Genomic DNA, 21,439 nt, shown 5'->3' with positions numbered 1-21,439 from the left:
GGGCCGGGCCGGTTTGCGCCACAGAGTGGCGAGCGCTGCGTGTGCTGTCCGTGCCCCAGGAAGCGCGCGCGGGCTGCAGAAGCGTTCCCTGGTGCGGCGGTGGGAGAGGGCGGGGAGCTGCAGGGCTCGCTAGCACTGATGGGACAACACGGAGGAGTCTAGAGAGAAATGTGCACACTGAGGAGTCCAACATCAAGAAGTCTGAGCTGATCCGCTCCTACCTTAAGTGTTTAACAGCCTCAGCCCGGGAGCAGCCGCGGGCCTTTCCGCTGGAGCGGAAGAATGGAGTTTGCAGTCACTCAGGCTTCATTCCCGAGTGCTGCAACTTCTGCCTGCCTTCCGTTTGCTAGCTGGGCATCCATATTGGGTAACGTTTTCTTTGCCTAAAACATAAAAAAAAAAAAAAACCAACAGGTGAAGAATGACTAGTTTGAATTTTACTGTTGCTTTGGGGTATCTTTACGCTACAGACCAAAGATTTGAAATGGTAGAAAAAAAGGTATTTTACTTACACCTACGTTGCATAGCGCCTCGTCCCAGCTTTGGGGTTAGGTTTACTGGTTTCCATGACAAGCCTAGTTGTCAGCCCAAGATTTAAGCACAAAACCAAAGCACCCCACCTTCCTTTATGTCTGGGGCTTCTTGTCTGGTGTCTCCCATGAGAGGGGTCCTGGGGGATGAGAGGGGCAGAGGAGCTGACGTCCTCTAGCCTGCGGCATTTGTAGGGCCCCTGTTCCCCATCTCCATTCTCGCCGCAGGTGACCGACGTGTGCTTTAGTCCTGGCGAGGCTCACTGCGCAACGTGCGGGGAGGACGGCAGCGTGAGGATTTGGTCTCTGGGCAGCATGGAGCTGGTGGTACAGTTCCAGGTGCTCAACCAGGTAATCGCTGGTGGTACGTCAATCTCTTCCTTTTGGTAGAGGGCACAGGCCGCTGCTTGGGATTGCAAGGACTGCCGTGTCCTCGCGGAGCAGACTAAAGCTGGAGAAATACTTGCAGGTGGAGCTTTTAGTGCGCTTGATTGCACAGTCCTGCTGTCATCACTGTGTCAGCGGGTCTCTGCCCTGGTTCCTTTGCAGAGCTGCCAGTGCCTGGCCTGGAAGCCTTGTGCCGTCGTTGCGTGGGGAGCTGAGAGCCAGCATGTAGTGGCAGGGTACAGCGATGGCACCATCCGCGTGTTCAGCATTTCCAGGACAGAGATGGAGCTGAAAATGCACCCCCATGCCGTTGCGCTGACAGCAATTGCCTACTCCACGGACGGTGAGGCTGCCTGTTACAACAGTGGGGAGATGTTGCCATAGGGAGCGTGGCTGGGTTGTGCCTGGGTTACCCTGACCTCCAGCCACTCTGCGTGCTGGCGACCTGCCCAAAAACCTGCGGCCCGGCAGAGCCAGAGAACTTCCGTCAAGGAGCTTTGGTAGCTCTGCCGGCTGAGCGTGTGGTAGATGGGACGCAAGAGGTCTGTGGCAATGGTATGCCGTTTGGGTACCAGCCAAAGGGGTTTGGACACAAGAAGCATTCCTTTGTGTCCTGCGTACAATCTGCAGTGGCTCTCCTTCAGCGTGGTGTTTCAGTGGGTGTCTCTGAGACCTCTCATCTTACCCAGCCCTTGACTCAGATGTTCCCAGCCTTTCACGGTGTTTTGGGACACCAGTATCCCACGATCTTGCGCCTTTCTCCTATAGGTTTTCTTCTTCTATAAGGAGTGTCCCATTCTTCTCTCTCCTCTGCCCACAGGAGAAATGATCTTATCAGGGGGCAAGGACGGGCTCGTGGCTGTCAGCAGCCCTCGCACCGGAATGACCATCCGCGTCCTCGCTGACCACAAAGGCTCCCCCATCACCGTTCTCCAGTGCACCAGGAAGCAGGTGAGACCTCACCCTCTGCCCTGGCTCCGCGCGAGGCCCCTGGGAGTCACCGCACAGCTGCGGGAAGCAGCAGCAGCGTGGCCAGATCGGTCAGCGAGCTTGCTTCGTTGTCTCTCACCTTTCCTCTTCAGGCCCCCATCCCCTCCAGTAACTCCTGTTCAGTTTTTCTCGGGATGTCTTCGGTGGGGTAAAGCCGCAGGCGTTGCGGGCGCAATCCCGAGCCAAGCTGCGCCTGTGGATGGTGGCTGCACGCAGGTGTGATGTGTGCCCACACCACGGGCTCTTGGAGAGCAGCACCCCTTGAGAGCAGCCCGGGCTGTGATCTTTCAGCCCCCGTGCCCCCGAGAAAGGGCTCAGCGTGCTTTCCCCGCTTTGCTTCTTGGCAGCCTGGCCTCCTGGGTGTAGCTGGCTCTTTGTATGGTTCCTCCGTGGAGCTAGGAAGACTTGGTTGTGCAGCAGTGTCATGGTTTTAGCATCTCCTTTGTCCTTCTCTTCATGGAGAGTCTTTTTCCTTTGCACAGCCCAAATGAGAATCATTTTGTTCTCAGGCTTTAAAATCCTCCATGCTGCGAGGCTGTGTTCCCTGGTAATTCTACACTTAGGAGATCCTCCTCGGTTTTTAGGTGAAGGACATTGTTAGGGGACACACAGTACCTGCAAGCACTCCCCTAGGAGATGTGCAGATCCGGAGGGCATCCCGGGGAGGAGATCTGTGTCGGTCAGGCCAGGCGCTCACCCCTCCCTCCAGCAGCCTCTTCTGCCGGGGCTTTCAGCCTGGAGCGTGCCGCAGGTTCCAACACCACGGCTTCCTTGCCCTATTTCATTCTAAGTGACTTTAAGCACTGCCCAAACGGAGGTTAATCCTGGCCTTGATCCCCTGCGGCATAAGGCCTGCGTTCCCACGTGCTCCTGCCCCGTGCTAGCTCTAGTGGCAGCTTTCTTTAAAGCTTCGGTACTGCCAGAGTCACAGCGTTGCTTTTATCTTCTGCAGTACCACGACTTTGGGGTGGAAGGAGGTGAGCTCTGGCTGGCCACCAGCTCGGACCGGCGGGTCAGCATCTGGGCCTCTGACTGGCTGAAGGATAAGTGCGAGCTCCTCGACTGGCTCAGCTTCCCGGCTCCTGCCGGCCCCGAGGTGAGCGTGGCCGCTGCCAGCCCCTGCCTGCTCCCGGCGTGGGTCTCGGCACCAGCCGAGCTGGAGGAGGGATGCCTCAAGGCTCCGAATGGGACGGGGCCAAAGAGAGTGTGTGCTTAGGAAAGTCATCTTCATTAGTTTTGCTGCTCGTAGAGTATCTTTTTAATGCACCTTCTCGCGTGTTGAAAGGCAGTGGGAAGCGTAGCAGTGCCTAACCACCGGGAAGCACTGACTTTGTAAGCGTGAGGAGTCAAAAACTGCATCTGCAAAGAGCTGACACCCCTGCGCTACGCAAAACAGAGCACAGGCCGCGGTGAGCACAGCGCACAGAAGAGAGACCTAATTATGAGCGTGCTGCTAACTTTGACAGTCCTGAGGAGCATGAATATTCAGAGCCAGGAGCCCAGTGATGGATTCACAGAGCCAAGTACTCTGGTCCTGGGTGTCTGTGATGCTTTGCAGAACAGCTGGGCTCCCGCCCAGGTGTGGGATTTGGCAGCAGGACACCTGCTAGAAAGGGGAGGAGGGTCTGTATTGGAGAGGACGTGGAGACGGTCGCAGAAGGGAGCTGGGTCTTTTTGGGGGGCAAGTGGTGGTGCCTCAGCCTGCCACCCTCAGGGCCAAGCACCGTCTGGGCCCCTACAGCAGCTGGGTTCTATCAGCATTTCTTCTGTTTGTTTCCAAAACGATGGCTTTCCTCTCCCTGAAGGAAACTCACTACAGGTCTCCCCAGAGTGAGCTGGGGAAGTACTAAAGATCTGTCTTCTGGGCCCTAGAGCACAAGTCTTACGAGGAGAGGCTGAGGGAGCTGGGGGTGCTCAGCCTGGAGAAGAGGAGGCTGAGGGGAGCCCTCATCGCTCTCTGCAACTGCCTGAAAGGAGGCTGGAGCCGGGGGGGTCGGTCTCTTCTCCCCAGGAACAAGCGATGGGACGAGAGGGAACGGCCTCAAGCTGCGCCAGGGCAGGTTTGGGTTGGGTATTAGGGAAAACTTCTTCCCCCAAAGGGCTGTCAGGCCCTGGCCCAGGCTGCCCAGGGCAGGGGCTGAGTCCCCATCCCTGGGGGGATTTAAAAGCCGGGGAGATGTGGTGCTGAGGGACATGGGTTAGTGGTGGGCTTGGCAGTGCTGGGTTAACGGTTGGACTCGATGATCTTAAGGGTCTTTTCCAACCTTAACGATTCTATGATTCTATTTGCTCGTGTTAAACTGATCCATAACCCCATCCCACCTTCAGGCCCACGTAGGAATAATGCATTAGTGGAAATTCAACCTGTTGGACCCTCATGTGTCCCACTCCTCTGACAGCAAACAATTTGCTTCAGGTTTCCATGGCAGCGTGTGGTTTTTCCTCGCTTTGCCGTGAGCACGTCTGAGATGGCAATGCAAGAGAAAACAGCCTCCATCATGCTAATTTCCCACTGCTCGGGCACCTGCAGCCCAAGGGCTGGTGTCCCTCCGTGCTCTCCTTTTGTCCCCCGCTGTGGGCTGGAGAAGCTAGCCTCCATTTTGTTCCCTTTGGTTTCCCCCACCAGGATCTCGGCAGCCTCCCGCCCAGCTTGGCTGCGTTCTGCCCTTGGGACCCCGGTACCCTGGTCTACGTCGGCTTTGGGATGCAGAAAGAAGCCTTGGTTTACAGTCTGCGCAAGAAACAGGTACTCGTGCCCTGCCAGGGGGGCACGGGCGCTCCTCTGCTGCTGCGGGGCCGCAGCCACGTCGAATGAGGTGCAGCGGGGAGGAGGCGGTGCTGCCCTGTGCGTAAAGCCAAGTCTAAAGGTGTGGGGTGGGCTCAGGCAAGCAGCTGCTCAGGGCAACAGCTTCGCATCTCAGAAACTCTGAGTCTGGCCCAGGTAACCGGTGAGCGGCAGGGAGCTGCCCCTGCCTCGGGCTGCGGCTGGGCCGGCTGCCAGTCCCCACTGCCTTTCGATCCAACGGGAGGGGAAGGCGTTTGCTTTCAGGAGCACTAACTGTCTCTAAATCGTTGAGTCTCCTCTGGAAAGTCGATGCCTTTGGCAGGTTTCCGAGCTCTGAGAGGTGCCGTGCATCTGTCGGCCTCCCCTTTGAGAGGAGCCCTTTACCCTCCTAACGACTGTAGCTGCAGCAGCTCTCGTCTCCTGCCTGCTCATTTCTGAGGTGTTGGTGTGTTTCTCTTGCTGGAGCGCAGGTAGTTGAGAAGATCTCCTTGCCGTACTTTGCCACATCGCTCAGCCTGTCTCCTGCAGCGCGCTTCATGGCTGTCGGCTTCGGCGGTGAGTACCGGAGGGTGCTGTGGGCTCTGTTACCTTCCGTGGGGAGGGATCTCCTGTTCTTCTTGCAACTGAGAGGAACCAAGTGTCCCTTCTTCCTTTAAACAAGAGAGACCTGCACACACACCAGCCCCTGTCCTCAGACCCCAGGAGCTATGGTCCTGGGACTGCGGGCAGCTGCCCCACTCCCGGGCAGGGTGTGCGTCACGGCAAGGAGAAGGCTCCGAGGGACACGTAGGTCAGAAACGAGATGCATGAGCTCAGTCCTGTTTGTCGACAAGCAGGATTTGTCGCTCAGATGACTCCTTGGCGTTACGGGCTGTCTTCATCCCTGCTGAGGAGCGAACAGCTCTCTGGCTGTGTGAGCTACAGCCCGGGGGCAGAAGGGACCTTCCCCTAGCGCCCTTCTCCTGTCAAGGGCACCGTGCTGTTTGTATCTGCATGGGGAGGCAGTGCTTGTATCCATCCCGCTCTGACAGTGGTTCCCGAGAGCGGGGTGAGCTCAACACCCCCCCCAGAGCTGCGGGGCCCCCACTGAGCCCTGGGCCGGGCACTGCGGGAGGGTGTGAGACAGCAGAGTTGCACTAACGCGTGCTGCCACATCCATTACTGCAGCGTGACGGCCTGACACGCAGCACGGAGCTGCTGTGTCACGCTCTCTCCCTATTACCAGCTGCTAATTGCCCGCTTGTTTTGGCAAGAAGCTGTCCCTTGTCCCTCAGCTTATCAACTCGCAGCTCCGCAGCGGGGAGAGGTCCCGGGGGGTGGCAAGGACAAGCCCCATGGCAGCAGGGCCTCCTTCCCCTGGCACTGAGCTCCCTCCTTCCCTGCAGAACAGCTCCTGCGGCTGCTGCGCTGCCCCGCCAGCGATGCGCAGGACTACGCCGGCCACGACGACGCCATCCACCTCTGCCACTTCGCCCCCTCCGGCCGCCGCCTCCTCACAGCCTCCCACAGTGCCGTCCTCGTCTGGGAGCTCACGGGCGGCTGAGCCGGGAGACCCCTGGACCAGCAGCGCTTCTCCAGCAGGGGAGGGCCCTTGCCCGGCCCCGGCTTCCCTTGCCCGGCCCTGGCTTCTGGGCAAGGCCCTGGCTTAGGCCCCAATCAGGCCCCAGCCCCAACCTCCCCTCCACCCGCGGGTTGCTAGGGACGGACGCGGCGGCGGGCCCATAGGCCGGACTCGGCCGGTTGCGGGATGTCTTTTACGGCCCCATTTGCCGTTTGTTTTGGTTTTGGTGTTTTTTTAATTAATAAAAACATCGAAAGCCGAAGCCAGGAGGTCTTGGGGTGCTGTGCGCCGCCTCCCGCCCGCCAGGGGGCGCCGCTCTGCCCGCGCCGCTCTGCGCCGCCGCTCGCTGGTGTAACCGGAAGCGGGGGGGGGGGGACGCGGCGGCCCCGGGAGCGGCGGCGGTGCCGCCATGAAGCGCGACGTGCGGATCCTCCTGCTAGGGGAGGGTAAGGCGGGCGGCGGGGGATGCCGGTGGGCCCCCGGGGCGGCCTGGGGCCCGTGGGGCGCCGCCCGGCAGCGGGAGGGCCTCACCTGCGGGGGGGCGGGAGCGGCCGGGCCTGCCCGTGGCCCCGGCCCCCGGTGGCGAGGGGGGGGGGGGGGCGGGCTGGCGGGGCGGCAGCCGCGTCCCCAGCCGTGACGGCCCTGCTGGCAGCGCCCAGCGACCGCCGTCGCCAGCCCCGCGGGCCCCGGTTTGTGGCGGTTCCTGCGGGCGGGCCGCTCCCCGTGGGCTCCCTCCAGCAGCCCCGGGCGGGGCGGGCTCTGAAGCGCTGCGCCCCGTCCCCGGCCGCCGCCCCGAGGTCTCCCGCTGGGCAAGGCCACCCACGTCCCCTTCCCCCGTGGGCCGAGCCGCCCCGGGCTCCGCGGGTGCGATTGATGGGGTCGGTGCCAGTATTTTCCCTTTCTTTCCTAGCCCAGGTGGGGAAGACATCTCTGATCATGGCTCTGGTGGGCGAGGAGTTCCCTGAAGAGGTGAGCGTGGCGGGGGGACACCCTGGGCCCCCTCACTGGGTGCCCTGCCAGGCAGCGGTGGGGTGGCTCGGTCCTGGGTGGCACCGGCCCGAGGCGGGGGTGTCGGCAAGCTCTCTGGGGACGGGTGACAGCCACAGGGCTGCTTCAGGTGAGTTTAAGCCCGTGAGGACCCCCTGGAGCTCCAGCTGAAGTGGTGTTTTCTCCAGTTTGTGCTCTAATCCCTAATTTGGGACCCCGTCTGCCCCGGGGAGGGGTGTAGGTACCTCCCGGGGCCCTGCTCCCCACTGCTGGGGGTCTCTGTGTCCCCAGCACAGCAGGCTGCAGGGCCCAGCCTTGCCCTCTGTGGCAGGGCCATTTGCTCCCCAGCTCCGGCCTTGCTGTGGCGGCCCTGGCGCAGAGCCCTTGGAAGGGGCTGAGCCACGTTCCCTGCCCTGCGCTGCCTGTCTGGAGACGGGCTTGGCGCTTTGAGCTGCGCCATCTGCGAGGAGCAGCATCCAGCCCACCTGCCTGTGCCCCTTGGAGCCTCCAGCTCGGTGGCTCACCTTCCCATCGCAGTTTGGATGGGGAAACAGGATCGATCTGGCCATCAGGCAGCTTCTCCCGCTGCCCGCGAGCAGATTTGCGCTGGGAAGCATCAGCTCCGGGGGCTCAGGGGAGGACCAGCTCTGCGTACCTTCCCATGCTCTCACGGCAAAGCCCGGACAATCAGCTTAGCGCTTCTCCCAGCTGCCAAGAGGTCAGGCCGCAGAGCTGGGGGAGCGCTGAGGGCTTATCTCCGGATCTGTTGCGGGGGCGGCAGCCCTGACTTGTCTGAACGGCGGTTTCCCTGGCGGGATTCGGCGCCTTCGGGAGCTGCGTCTCGAGGGAGGGCTAGGGGCCAGGAGGCGGTCGGAGGTTTCACCTCGGGGACGCTGGCTATGCGAGGGCTGAACTGTAGCGAGCCAAGCCGCAGCTGCAGCCTGGTGGGCCGAGAGCGATCCACGGCCTGGAGCTCATCCCACCCTGGCAGGGAGGGCACTGGGCAGTGGCCGTGCGGGGATCTGAAGTCCCTTGTCCCTCGTCCTCTCAGTTGTGTTCGGCACGGCTGGCTGGAACGGAGTCTGCTGGCTTTGCAGGTGCCTCCCCGCGCAGAGGAGATCACGATCCCGGCTGACGTCACGCCCGAGAAGGTCCCCACGCACATCGTGGATTACTCAGGTAGGGCCCCGGCCCTCCTCGCTCCCTGCCGGCCTCACTTCTCCCCTTCTCTGCCCGGCTGAGGGGAGTGGGAAGGGGTCCCTGCCGCTGAGGGTGGTTGGTGACAGCTCTCTTTCCCCATCCAGAATCGGAGCAGACGGAGGATGAGCTGCAGGAGGAGATCGCTAAGGTGAGCGGGGCTGGGCGGGGGTGTTGCGGGGCAGGAGCCTGTGGCGCCCATCGCCCTGCAGCTGAAGAATGGCACATGGCTGCTCGCTTTCCCCGTTCGCCACCCGGAGACGCGCAGGCAGTTGGTTATCTGTGGATTAATGCTATCGGTTTGTTTAGAGGTTTGTTTAATCCTTCTCTGTCTTGTAAGCTGTTGTGTGTGGCTTGTCCTAGCCCTCCGGGGAGCATCCAGAAGGAGAGCGGTGGGGGGCAGCTCGCTGCCCACCGGGAGGTGGAGGAGGCCGCTGAGCAGGCGATGTGCTCTCAGCCTCGGGATGTTCCCGATGGGCTCAGAAGAGGGGAAAAGCAGTTGCTGAGCTTGGGCGAGACCCCCCTGCTCCCTCCCTTAGGTCCCCGTGGCTGCCTGAGGAAGCAGTGGTGCAGAGGAGTTGGTTTGGGAGCTGGAGCCCCAGTGAGCACTGGGCAGGGAGGGACGAGGGCTCCCACATCCCTCGGAGCAGCCACGGAGGAATAATCCAGCTGGCTGGCTGGGGTGGACCCAGCTGCTCTTCTCTGCCCTGGGATTAACCTCGGCTCTGCATAGAGGAAGACCTTTTGATTACAGATAATAAAACTGTGCACCTCACACGAGCAAAGCTATTTAATCTCTCCACCTCGGTGGCTAACGGCCGAGGAGGTGGGCACGGGGGTTCTGCTCCCCTCCACCCAGACAGCAAGAGTAGACAGAGGCTTAAAATGGCTCCAGGAAATCCTGCCTAAACCCTTGTGTGTCCTCAGGATTAGCACTAAACTCTCTCCTGAAAGGGCCAGTGATCCCTCCTGTCTGCTTCAAATAAAGCGTTGGTGTCAGCACTGTCTGCGCGGGGTTGGGGAGGGGAGGAGGGCCCAGCACGGGGCACGGGCAGAGCCATCGCAGGGGGACAGCAAGGTGGGGGAGCGGGGGAGTGGGGTGTCAGGCCTGGAGGCAGATGTGCTTGCGCCAGCTCCCAAAGCAGAGGAGCCAGCCGTTGCCTCCAGCAGCCCGTTGTAGAGCTCGCGTTGACAGCGGGCGAGTCCTTGCTGTCGGAGGGCTGCGCGTACGTGCGTACGCGTGCACGCTCACGCGCGCTCAACCGCCGCTGCCAGGTTTCGGTGACAGCGGCGTGTGGGGCTGGAGCGGCCTGGCCGCGGGGCTGGCCTGCGGCTACGGCACAGCTGTGCCTGGGGCTGCCTCCCCGCTGCGGTGGGTGCGCCGCAGGGACCCTCGCTCACCACCCTCTGCCGCTTTTCTCTTGCAGGCCAACGTGGTCTGTGTGGTGTACGACGTCACCAAGGAGGCCACCATCGAGAAGGTAACGGTGCCGGAGCCCTGAGCAGCCCCGCTCCGGCAGCAGCACCAGAGAAGGGGTTCCCAGCGCTGGGTCCTTCCCAGCTGCCCCGGCTTTTTGGCATGGGTGGGTGCTGATGCCCCCCAGCCCTGTGGGGATTTGGGGTTTGAGACCCCTGCAAGCGGAGGGAGGCTGAGCACACGTTGATTGTTGTCCTCCCGTGCTGGGGGCAGCAGGCTTGTTGCATCATCCTCCTGCTGGCATCCAGCATCCCTGGGTCTGCTCTGCCTGCTGGTGCGGGGGAATGCCGGGGAGCAGATGGCTGCAGGGCCCTGCTGAGCGCCACGGCGCCTGTGCTGGGAGCTGTGCTGCGAGCTGCCTCTCCCTCCCCAGGCTGCGCTGACAGGCCTTTCCCTGTGCTCGCCTTTCAGATCCGCACAAAGTGGATCCCCATGGTGAACGGAGGAGTGGAAAAGGGCTCCAGGTACCGTGCGTGGCGTGGTCCGCGGGTGCAGAATTGGGGGATTCTAGAGGCTGCGGGCTCCCCACCACCTTTGCATCGTCCAGCGGTTGCTCAGATCAAACCAGTGGCCAGACCACTTGTAGCAGAAGGACGTGGGGGCCTTTTCTCCCTCACCGATGTAGCTGAGGCAGAGGGCCACGGGAGAGGGCTCCTTCGCCCCTTGAGCTCTCCTCAGCCAGGCAGGGAGAGGAGGCTGCCAGGGGAGTATGGGAGCACAGAAGCCGCAATCTGCATGTGGATCGCTTGGGCAGAAGGCTGCTGTGCTGGATTAAAGGCTCCTGAACATATTGTTGCTGGGTGAAAGCATAAGCGGGATCAGGCAGTCTGTTTCTCCAGATGGATGCTCCCAGCCGTGGGAGGCAGGAAAGCTGCTGTGGACCTTGTGGAGGAGGGTGGGGAAGCTCCCCGGCTTGCTGCCTGGGAGCATGGCCGAGACCCAGAGAGGGGTGGCCTCGCTCGTGCTCTCTGACGTTCCCATCTTTCTTCCCCAGGATCCCCATTATTTTAGTGGGAAACAAGTCTGACCTGCAGGTGGGGAGCTCCATGGATGTCATCCTGCCCATCATGAACCAGTTCTCGGAGATCGAGACCTGTGTGGAGGTGAGGGAACCGGAGGGTTTCTGCAAAGCCTCCCTGAGGGGTAGGAGCGCTTGTCTGGTGTGAGCCAGGGAGCCTTCGTGCTTGTGGAGATCTGCCCTGCTAATGTTGCTCTGCAGAAGCACCCCTCTCTGGGTTTTGAGGGCCTGTACTTTGGGCTTTCTGTCCTTTCCTTCCTCGCAGGGAGTGGGTTTCAGTCTCGGCCCACTCCGGCTCTCTAGCCTAACCGGTGTTGGAGCTACGTGTGGCCCCTGTTGCCTCTGGGGCTGCGGAAAGGGTGCAGCAAAGTGAGAGCACGAGCAGGAGGTTTCCCTTTTGTTTTTTCCTAATGGTGGACAGCCATTGCGCTACGCTTTGATGCACAACTTGTCTGGCTCAGGGAGCTCGTATCATCTTCCTCCTGCCCCTTGTCACCAGCCTGTCCCTGCTTACAGGGCTGTCTCTTCCTTTGAATCCCCAGTGCTCTGCCAAGAACCTCAAGAACATCTCTGAGCTTTTCTACTATGCCCAGAAAGCTGTGCTGCACCCCACCGCCCCCCTCTATGACCCAGAGGAGAAGCAGGTACGCAGCGCTGCTCGCAGCCGCTGGAGGAATCTCCTTCCCATCACGGGGCTCTGGTCTGGTGCTGTGCTTTTGCCCCTGAGTAGGAGGGTGGAAAGTTTGGGCCGAGGCAGCCAGAACAAGGGGAAAGCGGTACCCCGGGGGGGAGCCGGCGGAGGGGAAAACACTCACCTCCCGTGCTCAGCGCAGCCAGCTGAGTATATCCAGGCCAGAGAGATCTGCAAGTACTGGGGGCACGTTGGGGTGGAAGCCCTCATGCTCCAGTCCGTGTGGCAGCCATGGTGGGAAGGGTCCAGGAGAAAACTTCCCCGTGGATTGTCCTGCTTCTGACTCCCGCCTCCAAGGTGGCTGTGGTCCATGTTCCCAGCCAGTGCAGGAAGGGAACCCCTCTGCGCGTGGGGTTTCGGGAGGCGGGAGGAAGGGCCAGGCTGAAGGTGGTGCCACGTTTTTGTCACCATGGTTGGTCCCTTGCAGCTGAAACCTGCGTGCGCACGAGCGCTGACCCGGATTTTCAACCTCTCGGACCAGGATAACAACCAGATCCTTAGTGATGATGAACTCAACTACTTCCAGGTAGGGCTGGCTGCAGAGCTGGGGTATCCCCCTGTCCCTCGTGGAAAGCCCCTGGGGTCCCCTTTCCATCCAATACCAGGCAGAAAGGCTGCCTGTCTCCTGACACAGCCGTCCTGTTTGCATTCAGCACTTCTGCTGTTGCGCAGCTAAAGCACCATAGGGCGCGTCTCGGAGCACAGGGGGATCCACAGCTCTTCCATCTTCACTAAGCTCAGGCCAAGTTTGCTCTGCAGTGGGAAGAGCAGGAGGCTCTGGAGATGTTGAGAGTCGTACGTTACTGGGGTGCTGAAGAACAGGGGTTTGGTCAAGGTCTGAGGCAGCGATCCCTGAGCTGGGTGGATTTTCTCTCCTGAAAACACCATCTCCTTGCCAAGGAAGAGGGATGCTGGCGAGACAGAGGGTTGCACTGTCCGCGTGCTTTCCTGACGATGCCCTTCTTTCTCTTGGGAGGTAGAAGTCCTGTTTTGGAAACCCACTGGCTCCCCAGGCCCTGGAGGACGTGAAGATGGTTGTGTGGAAGAACACCACAGACGGGGTGCAGGACAACGGCCTAACGTTGAACGGTAACAGCAAAAGGGCTCCACGTCCCTTCCCAGCAAGGGAAGCATCTCCTTCAGCACATTGCGAGGGGCCCTGTCCTCGAGCTGAGCCTCCTGGCTCTTATTCCAAGCCTAATTAGTCCCTCTTGTCAAAGCAAGCCTGAGCCTGCTGTGGCTCCTAGAGCTCTCTGTCCAAGCAGCCTGTTTTCCCAGAGAAAGCGTGGTCGTGAGGAGTGGATCCCTGAGGCTGAGCGCTCAGTTGACCCCACTGAGCCGCCTGATCTCTCCCTCAGGCTTCCTCTTCCTCAACACGCTCTTCATCCAGAGGGGCCGGCACGAGACCACCTGGACCATCCTTCGCCGCTTCGGGTACGACGACGAGCTGGAGCTGACAGACGACTATCTCTACCCACAGTGCGTATCGTGCCGTGGAGTGGGAGGTGGGCAGGGCGTGACATCCCCGCGGTGTGAAACTCGGGCTCCCCAGCACCTTTGCTGGCTCCATTCTGCATCCTGGGCTCTACCCCTTTCCTCAGCTGGGGCTGAATCCGCACCCTTAGCTCGTGGTCAGGTTGATGCTCCTCACCTTCCCCTGCAGGCAGGAGCTGCCGCACGGGCTTGGCGATGAATATGATGGTCCTTGAGCTGCTGACTGCACTGCTGGCTCTGATGTAGGCGAGCAAGGCGGTGGGGAATGAAGGCCTGTCCCTGACTTGACATTAGCAAAGGGATTTTGAAGGCTGTTCTGTCTCTGCCTGAGCTGAGGCAGAACGGCTCTGTCGGGAGCAGCGGGCTGTCAGCGTAGCCCTCCCGGCTGATTCTGCAGCTGCTGTCTCTGCTCCCTGCCACCCTGGAGGTGGTGATCTGGCAGTAATGAAAGGGTTTGGCTTGTGAGCTGCCTCATCCTCTCCCCAGATGGCAGGCTGCGCGGGGAGGCGACAGGGCCCGTGCCTGGTGGAAAGCACCCCAGGGGTAGTGCTGTGCCCTACTGAAGCCCTGGGCACGACGCAGAGCTACATCGTCTCCCCGGCTGCTTGGGCAGCGCGGATGTGCCGAGGAGAGGCCACTGCGCACCCTCGAGGGTTTCTCCCCCAAACGAGGGGGCTGTGTCAAGGAACAGCCAGGCCCGGAGACAACCACCAACCTTGAGTGGGGGAAGGGAGTGAGAAGCTGTGCTCTGGGTGAGATCGGGCTTGGCTGAAGGCCCGCTCACACGCTGCCCTTCATTCGGGGCTTGAGGAGCCTCACTTGGGTCTCTTCTGACAGGTTCCGCCTTCCCCCCGGCTGCTCCACGGAGCTCAACCACTTGGGCTACCAGTTCCTGCAGCGGCTGTTTGAGAAGCACGACAAGGTGGGCAGCGCGCGGCGGGGATGCTCTCTGCTAGGCCTGCGCGTTTGGGAGCAGACGCAGAGCCAGCCAAGGGCTTTCCTCTGCCACATCGCTCCCTTCGCAGCTTCTTGCCGAGGCTTTGGGAGCAGGGGGCGGTCACAGCGAGCTGGAGGTGGTCTGACGGCCCCAGCACGCCAAGGGCGTGGGGTTGTGGTCACTACCCTTGACCAAAGGGCAGCCAGTAAAGTTTGGGCCTTGAGGGGATGGGTCTGAGTTAGCATCAAACTGGCGTAGCCCCTCGTCGTGCCTGGCTGCAGCGCGCAGGGTGGCACGGAAAGCGGGCACAGCTGCTGGCCTATGGCCACTGACCAAGCACAAGCATCCACACGGCTGCCAGCCCTGTGGAGGGAGAGAAAGCAACCGATTTGTGCCGTACTCTGGAGAGCGGGAGAAGGGGATGTGTTGGATCTGCAGGCGTCCGCTCGGACTAGTTATTCAGACGTTGACGTGCACCGGGGGTACCGCAGCTCTGTGGCCACGGGGAATTGCAGCACGGAGTTGATGCGCGTCCCTGTGTGCCCAGATGCCGGCAGATGCTCTGTGGCGCGGCCCTGTGGCACAGCAGCCTGAAGGTGTTGCCTCGGCGTGTGGTTAGCCGGTGGCCAGTGGCCCGGTGGCCACACGCAGACCTTGGGTTAGTTACCCTGCAGCGTGGAAGGCCGGGCTGGATGCAAGCTGCTGCGGGGTGGCTGGCCCCAGGGAGGCTCCGGGCTGTGGGGTGAGTGTGGACAGGTCCTGCCCAGTAGCAGGGCTGGCACTGGTTCCAGCCGCAATCGCAGAGCGGAATCGGCCTGTCTCTTGTGCAGCGATGGGAGTCGCTGGGGCACAGGCTCTCTGCACGCTCACGCAGCTCTGGCCTCGCTTGCAATTGATTTCTGCCATTGAAAGCATCCCTGTGTCATTCTGCAGCAGCGAGCAGGGTGGCCTGTGTGCCAGGGACCCTCTCTGGACCCCGACCGCGCTCGGTGTGGCTGCAGAGAGGTGCTGGTGTGCGCGTGGGCTGCGTCCCGCCTCAGTGGCTGACTCCCCTTTGTTTCGGCAGGACCAGGACGGAGCCCTCTCCCCCACAGAGCTGCAGAACTTCTTCAGCGTCTTCCCCTGCGTGCCCTGGGGCCCCGAGCTCTACAACACGGTATGCACCACTGATAAAGGCCTGCTTTCCCTGCATGGATTCCTCTGCCAGTGGACGTAAGCTCAGTCCCTCTCCCCTGCCTTTACTCACATCGCTTAGCCCTTGCTGACCTTGTCGGCTTCCCGGTGCGCTCTGTCTCTCCAGGCTCGTGGCTTACCTGGATGTGCGACACTGCCTGGAGTGCCTGGGCTACCTGGGCTACCCCATCCTCTCGGAGCAGGACTCCCAGACACAAGCCCTCACAGGTACGGCCATGCCCTCCCCTCCTGTCTCGGCTCGGGTCCCTCCTCTCGCTCACCCAGCCTCTCTCCTGCCAGTGACCCGGGAGAAGAGGATCGACCTGGAGAAAGGCCAGACCCAGAGAAACGTCTTCCTCTGCAAGGTGCTGGGAGCCAGGGGCGCAGGCAAGTCCGCCTTCCTGCAGGCCTTCCTCGGCAGGAGCCTCGCGGTGAGTGGCTGCTCCCCTCTCCGGCCGCGCTGCGGCAGGGCGTCCCAGCGGAGCAGGAGGCAGAGCCGTGAGGCCGTTGAGCGATCTGCTGCGGGACGGCACCTCCCTGCCCGTGGCTGGGCCCCAGCGTCCCGGCAAAGGGCTTCACACCCCTCTCCATGCCGGTGGTGCCCGTTGCTATGGCTCAGGCGTCCTTAATTTTGCCTAAGGCAGTGAGCCTGCTCCCTCTGTGTGTCCGGAGGAGCCGGAGAGGCTGTGCCTTTCCCGGGCAGCTCTGTCTCCCCGAGGTGACACTGACTTTCCCTGCTTGTTACGAATGGCCCCACGTCTCGTGGCAGGCCACAGCTGGCCTTCGAGTGGCTCTTAACGCCACGGGGCTTGGGGCAGTGTGAAATGCTCTCCCTCCCCCAAGCGCTGCTCCCTGCTGTCTGAGACGGTGTTTTCATCGGTGGCAGGCCCAGAGGGAGAACCCAGGAGAGCCATCCCTCTACACGATCAACACGGTGCAGGTCAACGGCCAGGAAAAGTACCTTATAGTAAGTCAGGGAGCAGAGGGAATCGCTGCTGCGTCTGGCTCGCAGCAGGGCTGGGCTGCATCCCCCCATCTTGCCACAGTGCCATCCCGGCACCCCTGGGCTGGGCTGTGGCTGCGGTCACGCCGGCACAGTCCGTGTGCTGGTGTGAGAAACAGCCGATCTCCTCGAGACGGTGCTGTGCCACGTGTCCTTCCCTCTCCTACCCCAGTTGTATGAGGTCAGCGCCGACACGAAGTTCGTGAAGCCGTCGGACACAGCCTGCGACGTCGCCTGCTTCGTCTATGACCTGAGCGACCCCAAATCCTTCAGCTACTGTGCCAGTATTTATAAGGTACCTGGCAGGGGCCCTGTGGGACCTCCGCCTGTGCGTGGCAGCCCCGCATCTCCCGGGGGTTGGTCGCTTACCCCTCGCTGGGACTTCCCCCCGTCTCTGCAGCAACACTACATGGACAGCCAGATCCCCTGCGTCTTCGTGGCCTCCAAGACGGACCTGCCAGAAGCGGGTCAGCAGCCCGGGCTCTCCCCCGCCGAGTTCTGCTACAGGCACTGCCTCCCGCCGCCCTTCCTCTTCTCCTGCCACGGCCAGGGCCCGCCCGACACCACCATCTACACCAAGCTGGCCACCGCCGCCACCTTCCCGTGAGTATCCTTCCCGCAGAGGGGACTCTCGACTGGGAGCAGAGCTTGGGGAGGGGGGCTGTGTCCGAACCCTGCCTCCGCTGCGTTGTTTCTGGTTTGGTTCCTCTCTAGCTCTTGGCGTCATCTGCTCATACAAGTAACTGAAACAAAAGGGCCACTTTTTCCCCGGCTCGGAGAGGGTGGAGGCTCTCTTCTGCCTGGCGTGTCTCCCTGATAGATTTCTTAGATAGATCGTGCCACAGGAGTTTTTATTTTTGAAGCCTAAGATAAAAAATGCTGAAGGGGAGTAGCCAGCCTCGTTTGCCAGGGCCCTCAGCAGCTGTTTTCTCCTGCTGAGGTGGATCAGACTGAAAAAGAGGTCAGCGAAGCGAGACCTCTGCTCGCCCAGCCTCCCTTTGGGGAGGAACCGCACCTGGAAGGGGCTGGGCAGCGGGGCAGGGCGGCAGCCGGGCCGGCCGCGGGCGGCGAGGCCAGATCCGGGAAGGAGGACGCGTCTGCGCGCGGCATCGCTCCGCGCGGGGGGCGGCAGGGGCTGAAAGCTGCGGGTCGGCGCAGCGCCGGGGGCAGAGCCCTCCCGGGGAGAACGTGTGGGTGCGTTGGAAGACAGGATGGGATTACTAGCGAGTGGTTTTCCCTCTAGCTTCTTTTCAATAAACAACTTTATTTTTAGAACTGACGCTTTTTTTTTTTTTTTCCCCCTCTGCAGTATTAAAATTTAAATATTCTTAATATATCTTAGGGTATGTGGTATAAATAAATAACGGCGTAATGGAAGGCCAGGGATTGGCTCTTCTCCCCTGATTTAGTGGAGAATGAATAATGGATATGCCTTTCCTCCTCGAGAGGAGCACGCTGATGCAGGACAGCACGCGTTTAGGAAGGGAACGCGTACGCTCGGGCAGGACTGGGCCCCTTCCCTCGCTGCCCTTCGGTCGGTGACACCGGCTGTGCCAGCCTCTCCGCCTGCACCCGCTTCTGGGTCTCAGTGCACTTGGAGTTGTAAAAGCAGCTTGACCTAGAAAGGAAGATGCGTACCTCCTTGCTCCTACTAATTATTTAGGTGTCAGTGTGCTATTTCCAGACCATGGGAGGGTAAAGCCACATCCGTCCCACCGGCGGGGTGGGGAGCCGTCGTTTGGCTTGCTGATGGTGCCGGGCGGTGGGTGCTCGGGCTCGTGGGGCCGGGGAGCTGCTCGTTGCCTTCGGCTGGGCTCTATCCTGCGCCGTGGTCACCGGCCGTCCCCCAGGGGCACCCCGACCTCCCTGCTTGGGGGCTGCCGGGGAGCTTGGCGTTTGTACAGCCGTCTCTGTACACCTCGCTCACCGCTCTCTTCTCTCTTTCTTTGCAGCCACTTGAACGCCGTGGAGCTGGGAGCGGCGTCCTTCTGGCTCCGGGTGGCTCTGGGGGCCGCGGTGACTGCTCTGGTAGGGTTCACGCTGTACCGTGCGCTAGCCAAGAACAAATGAGAGTCGCTCTCCACCCCGTCCTCCCCGTGACACCAGCCTCCCCCTCCTCAATGACGCCCCGGTGAGGGCTCCTGCCTCAAACTGGTTCCCGGTGGGAAATCCTCCTTTCCCCCCAGCCTGGATCGCAGGACCAGTGAAACCGGACTTCCCAGCACCAGCATAGATCCCCCGGCACCGGCCAGCCTAACCCTGCCGCCTCCCGGCTCCTGCCCAGCCGCGGCAGCAGGGGCTGGGCAGCACTGCCTGGGGGCTCCGCCTCGCCAGCAGCTGGAGGATCACCCCCACCTTTTATTCTGTTAATTTTTTCTTTTTTAACGTTTGTTTTTAAGCTCAAACATGAGTGTTTCAGCATCTGTTGGGCCGGGCACATCCCTTCCCCAGAGGGCTGTGCTGGTGCCCTCAGTTCTGGGGGGCAACACTCCCGGAGCCCCTGGGGCCTCCAGCAGCAGCAGAGCTGGGGCGTGGGCTCGTGGCTTCGCCCTCCCGGGGCACGGTTCCATCCCCAGCCCGTTTCCCTCTGCCAGCGCTGGGAAAGGCAGCCGTGGAGGGCCAGGCGCTGACACCCCCCAAGGCCCTGCGTTTTGGGGTTCCTCCTGGCCTTTACTGGGACGCTGTGGCTGCGGCCCCGGGCTGCAAGGGGTGGGAGCGATACCCGGCACCTGTCCAGGCCCCTTCTCTCTTGTTTCTGCACAAAAATACTCCGAGTCCTGCAGTGTGCCAGGCTCGTGGCCCGTCTGCCCTCCTCCCCGCCAGGCTGCGTGGCCCGTCCCCTCCCCACCCTTGCCTTGGCCACCAGTATTCACGGCCACCAGTATCCGCAGAGCCCCAGGAGCCCTGGTAAGCTGGGGAAGGGCTGCAGTCCTTTCCCGGGAGTGCCGTCACCGAGGTGGTGCCACGCCGTGCCACACGCTGGCATATGGCCCTTGTCCTGCTGTCCCCTCCGCGGGGCCCTGGCTGTCCCAGAGCGCGAGGCTCTGGGCATTGCATCTCCTGGTACAACTGGAAGCTTTTTTTTCCTCTGCCCGCACCCGAGCCGGCCTTAGCTGCCAGGCAGCTGCCTGTGACTTCAGCCCAGCGCAAATCCAGGGCCAGAGTCCCACAGCGTCCCTGTCCCCGAGTCCCAAAGAGCGAGGCCAGCCTGCGCCGGCCTCCAGGCTCAGCTCACGCCATCCCTGGGCTCCCGTCCTGCCGGGGGGAGCCCGCGTCGGCTCCCGGCTCAGCGACGCTTGCTCTTAGGCTTTTCGAGCCCACTCAGGGTAGGTTTATCCGCAGGCAGCTGGTGGGGCAGCACCGAGGTACAGCTGGAGCTGCTTTTCTGTGTGTTTTGTCTATTTAAACTTTTTTATCGTGGCCTGGAGCCGGTGAGGGGGTTGAGCACCCATCCCACCGCTGCCCGGTCCCCGGTGCGGGCTGGAGAGGGGGTCCCTGCCTGTGCCGGAGCCGCTCTGCCAGTTGGGCGCTCACTGCTGGCCCGTGGTTCCTGGCACTGCCAGGGCCACGTCCCCGGCGTTTCCTTATCCCCTCTCCGTGCCCGAGCCCACCGGGCACGGCTCTGCCACCCAGGCCCGCGTCTGGTGGTTTGAGCCTGCTCCCGGCACCGGTCCAGGTCTGGCAAAGCCATACCATTTTAGGAGGTTTGTTCTCTACGTGAAAATAAATTTTTACACACCTTCCGCTTGCACGCCGTGTCCTGCCTCTCCTGGGGAGCGGGAGCCCTCGCCCCTCCCTCGCCTGGGCTCCCTCGCTTTGGGGGCAGTTACAGGGATTTAGGGCAGGAGGGGACGAGGCTCGGGGCTGGCCCAGGGCTCCTTGGAGTTTGGGGACGGGGATGCCTCCACAACAAGTGCCGGGCAGCGGGGAGAGACGGGGAAGGAGGTGGTGGGTCCCTGCGTGGCTCTGGCAGGATCTCGCGGGCAGAGGGGAGCGGGAGACGTGGCTGCCCCGTGCCCCTGGGGGCCGTGGCTCCGGGTTCCCGTCCCCCCGCAGGGCTGGGGGCTCCCCACTTCCCTGCAGCCGCCTTCCCCCCGCAGCGCCCGGGGCTGTGCCGCCTCCCCTGCCTGTTCCCATTTCCCCGTGGCAGCTTTTCCCTCGGCTATTTCTGTCTCTGCAGGCTCCGCCGTGGGCGCTGGGCACCGGGAACCGCGTACGAGGGGGTCCCTCGGGGCTGCCAGGGTGGGAGAGGAGACCCTTCCCGCCATGGCAGCCGGGGTGCCCGTGTGGGGACGGGGAGGGAATGTGGCCGGTGCCACCGCGCAGGGCGGAGGAGGCGATGCCAAGGTGGATGGGACGCGCGGTGCTCCCCGGTGAGTCCAAACCAGGCTGGGCCCGGTGGGAGCGTCAGGCTCGTGCCGCGGTGCATATTAATAGCGCCGGTGTGCCGGAGCCACGTGTGCCATGCCGGAGCCACGCGCGCCGTGCCGGGGCAGGCCTGGAGCAAGGGATGGACGTGGCGGGGCTGCAGGAGCTCACCCATGACCCCACGCAGGCCCCGAGGACGGAGCCTGGGCATCGCCCCGCTGCCTGGCGTCGCTGCCTGCCCCGTGCCAGCACTCGCAGCGGGGCTGAGCCACGGCCCGGGGCAGCGGGGACGGTGCTGGGGACGTGGCACCCCGCGAGACGGGCGCGTGGGGGTCCGGGGGCTGCGGGCCTGGCCCCGGCGCCGCTCTGCGCCTCACGGGTATGGTGCCAGCTCAAGGGGGCCCGGTGCTGGGGCAGGCACCCGCGCCGGAGGCAGCGTGCGCCCCGTGGAGCACCCACGGGGGACGCGCCCGGACCCGCGCTGGCCTGCGGGTGCCGGGGGCAGGAGGGAGGTGAGGGCCGCAGGCGCCTGCACCGGGTTCCGCAGGTGCTGGTGTGCTGGTACCCATACTGGGATGCTGGTGCCCATACTGGGATGCTGGTACCCATACTGGGATGTGTGTGCCCATACTGGGATGCTGGTACCCATACTGGGATGCTGCTACCCATACTGGTATGCGGGTACCCATACTGGGATGCTGGTAGCCATACTGGGATGCGGGTACCCATACTGGGATGCTGGTACCAATACTGGGATGCTGGTACCCATACTGGGATGCGGGTACCCATACTGGGATGCTGGTACCCATACTGGGATGCGGGTATGCATACTGGAATGCGG

The 21,439-nt window shown here is 62.4% G+C and overlaps 2 protein-coding genes across 6 annotated transcripts in view; both read left to right on the top strand.

Annotated features, from left to right (window-relative positions):
* Positions 1-6,473, top strand: part of WDR90 (WD repeat domain 90) — a 35,735-nt gene extending 29,262 nt beyond the window's left edge. Inside the window, exons 36-43 of one of the 2 annotated variants that reach the window (XM_087732047.1) lie at positions 759-881; positions 1,080-1,260; positions 1,738-1,868; positions 2,860-3,003; positions 4,534-4,653; positions 5,163-5,247; positions 6,078-6,263; positions 6,316-6,445. In XM_087732047.1, the coding sequence (XP_087588173.1) occupies positions 759-881; positions 1,080-1,260; positions 1,738-1,868; positions 2,860-3,003; positions 4,534-4,653; positions 5,163-5,247; positions 6,078-6,235 (942 nt within the window). In that variant the 3' untranslated portion in view covers positions 6,236-6,263; positions 6,316-6,445. Of the gene's footprint in view, positions 1-758; positions 882-1,079; positions 1,261-1,737; positions 1,869-2,859; positions 3,004-4,533; positions 4,654-5,162; positions 5,248-6,077 lie in introns of both variants that reach the window. The other variant, XM_087732046.1, reaches the window with a different exon arrangement.
* Positions 6,474-6,604: 131 nt separating this feature from the next.
* RHOT2 (ras homolog family member T2) lies at positions 6,605-19,981 on the top strand. 4 transcript variants are annotated; one of them, XM_087732500.1, is made up of 19 exons: positions 6,605-6,699; positions 7,164-7,222; positions 8,338-8,419; positions 8,545-8,588; positions 9,865-9,918; positions 10,326-10,378; positions 10,909-11,017; positions 11,475-11,576; positions 12,051-12,149; positions 12,604-12,712; positions 12,982-13,102; positions 13,955-14,039; positions 15,121-15,266; positions 15,355-15,455; positions 15,528-15,658; positions 16,114-16,194; positions 16,403-16,525; positions 16,631-16,833; positions 18,183-19,981. In XM_087732500.1, the coding sequence occupies exons 1-19, from the start codon at positions 6,663-6,665 to the stop codon at positions 18,298-18,300; spliced, it is 1,857 nt and encodes a 618-aa protein (XP_087588626.1). In that variant the 5' UTR covers positions 6,605-6,662; the 3' UTR covers positions 18,301-19,981. The 4 variants fall into 4 exon arrangements, with proteins under 4 accessions (XP_087588626.1, XP_087588629.1, XP_087588627.1 ...); XM_087732503.1 differs by having other exon boundaries at positions 6,627-6,699; positions 8,292-8,419; XM_087732501.1 differs by having other exon boundaries at positions 6,631-6,699; positions 7,169-7,222.
* The last annotated feature ends 1,458 nt before the right edge of the window (positions 19,982-21,439 follow it).

The sequence above is a fragment of the Nipponia nippon genome, unplaced genomic scaffold (assembly GCF_047370975.1).
Source record: "Nipponia nippon isolate SJK-2023a ecotype South Korea unplaced genomic scaffold, ASM4737097v1 scaffold_5, whole genome shotgun sequence".
Classification (NCBI taxonomy): Eukaryota; Metazoa; Chordata; class Aves; order Pelecaniformes; family Threskiornithidae; genus Nipponia; species Nipponia nippon.
This window is presented reverse-complemented; position numbering and strand designations above follow the sequence as displayed.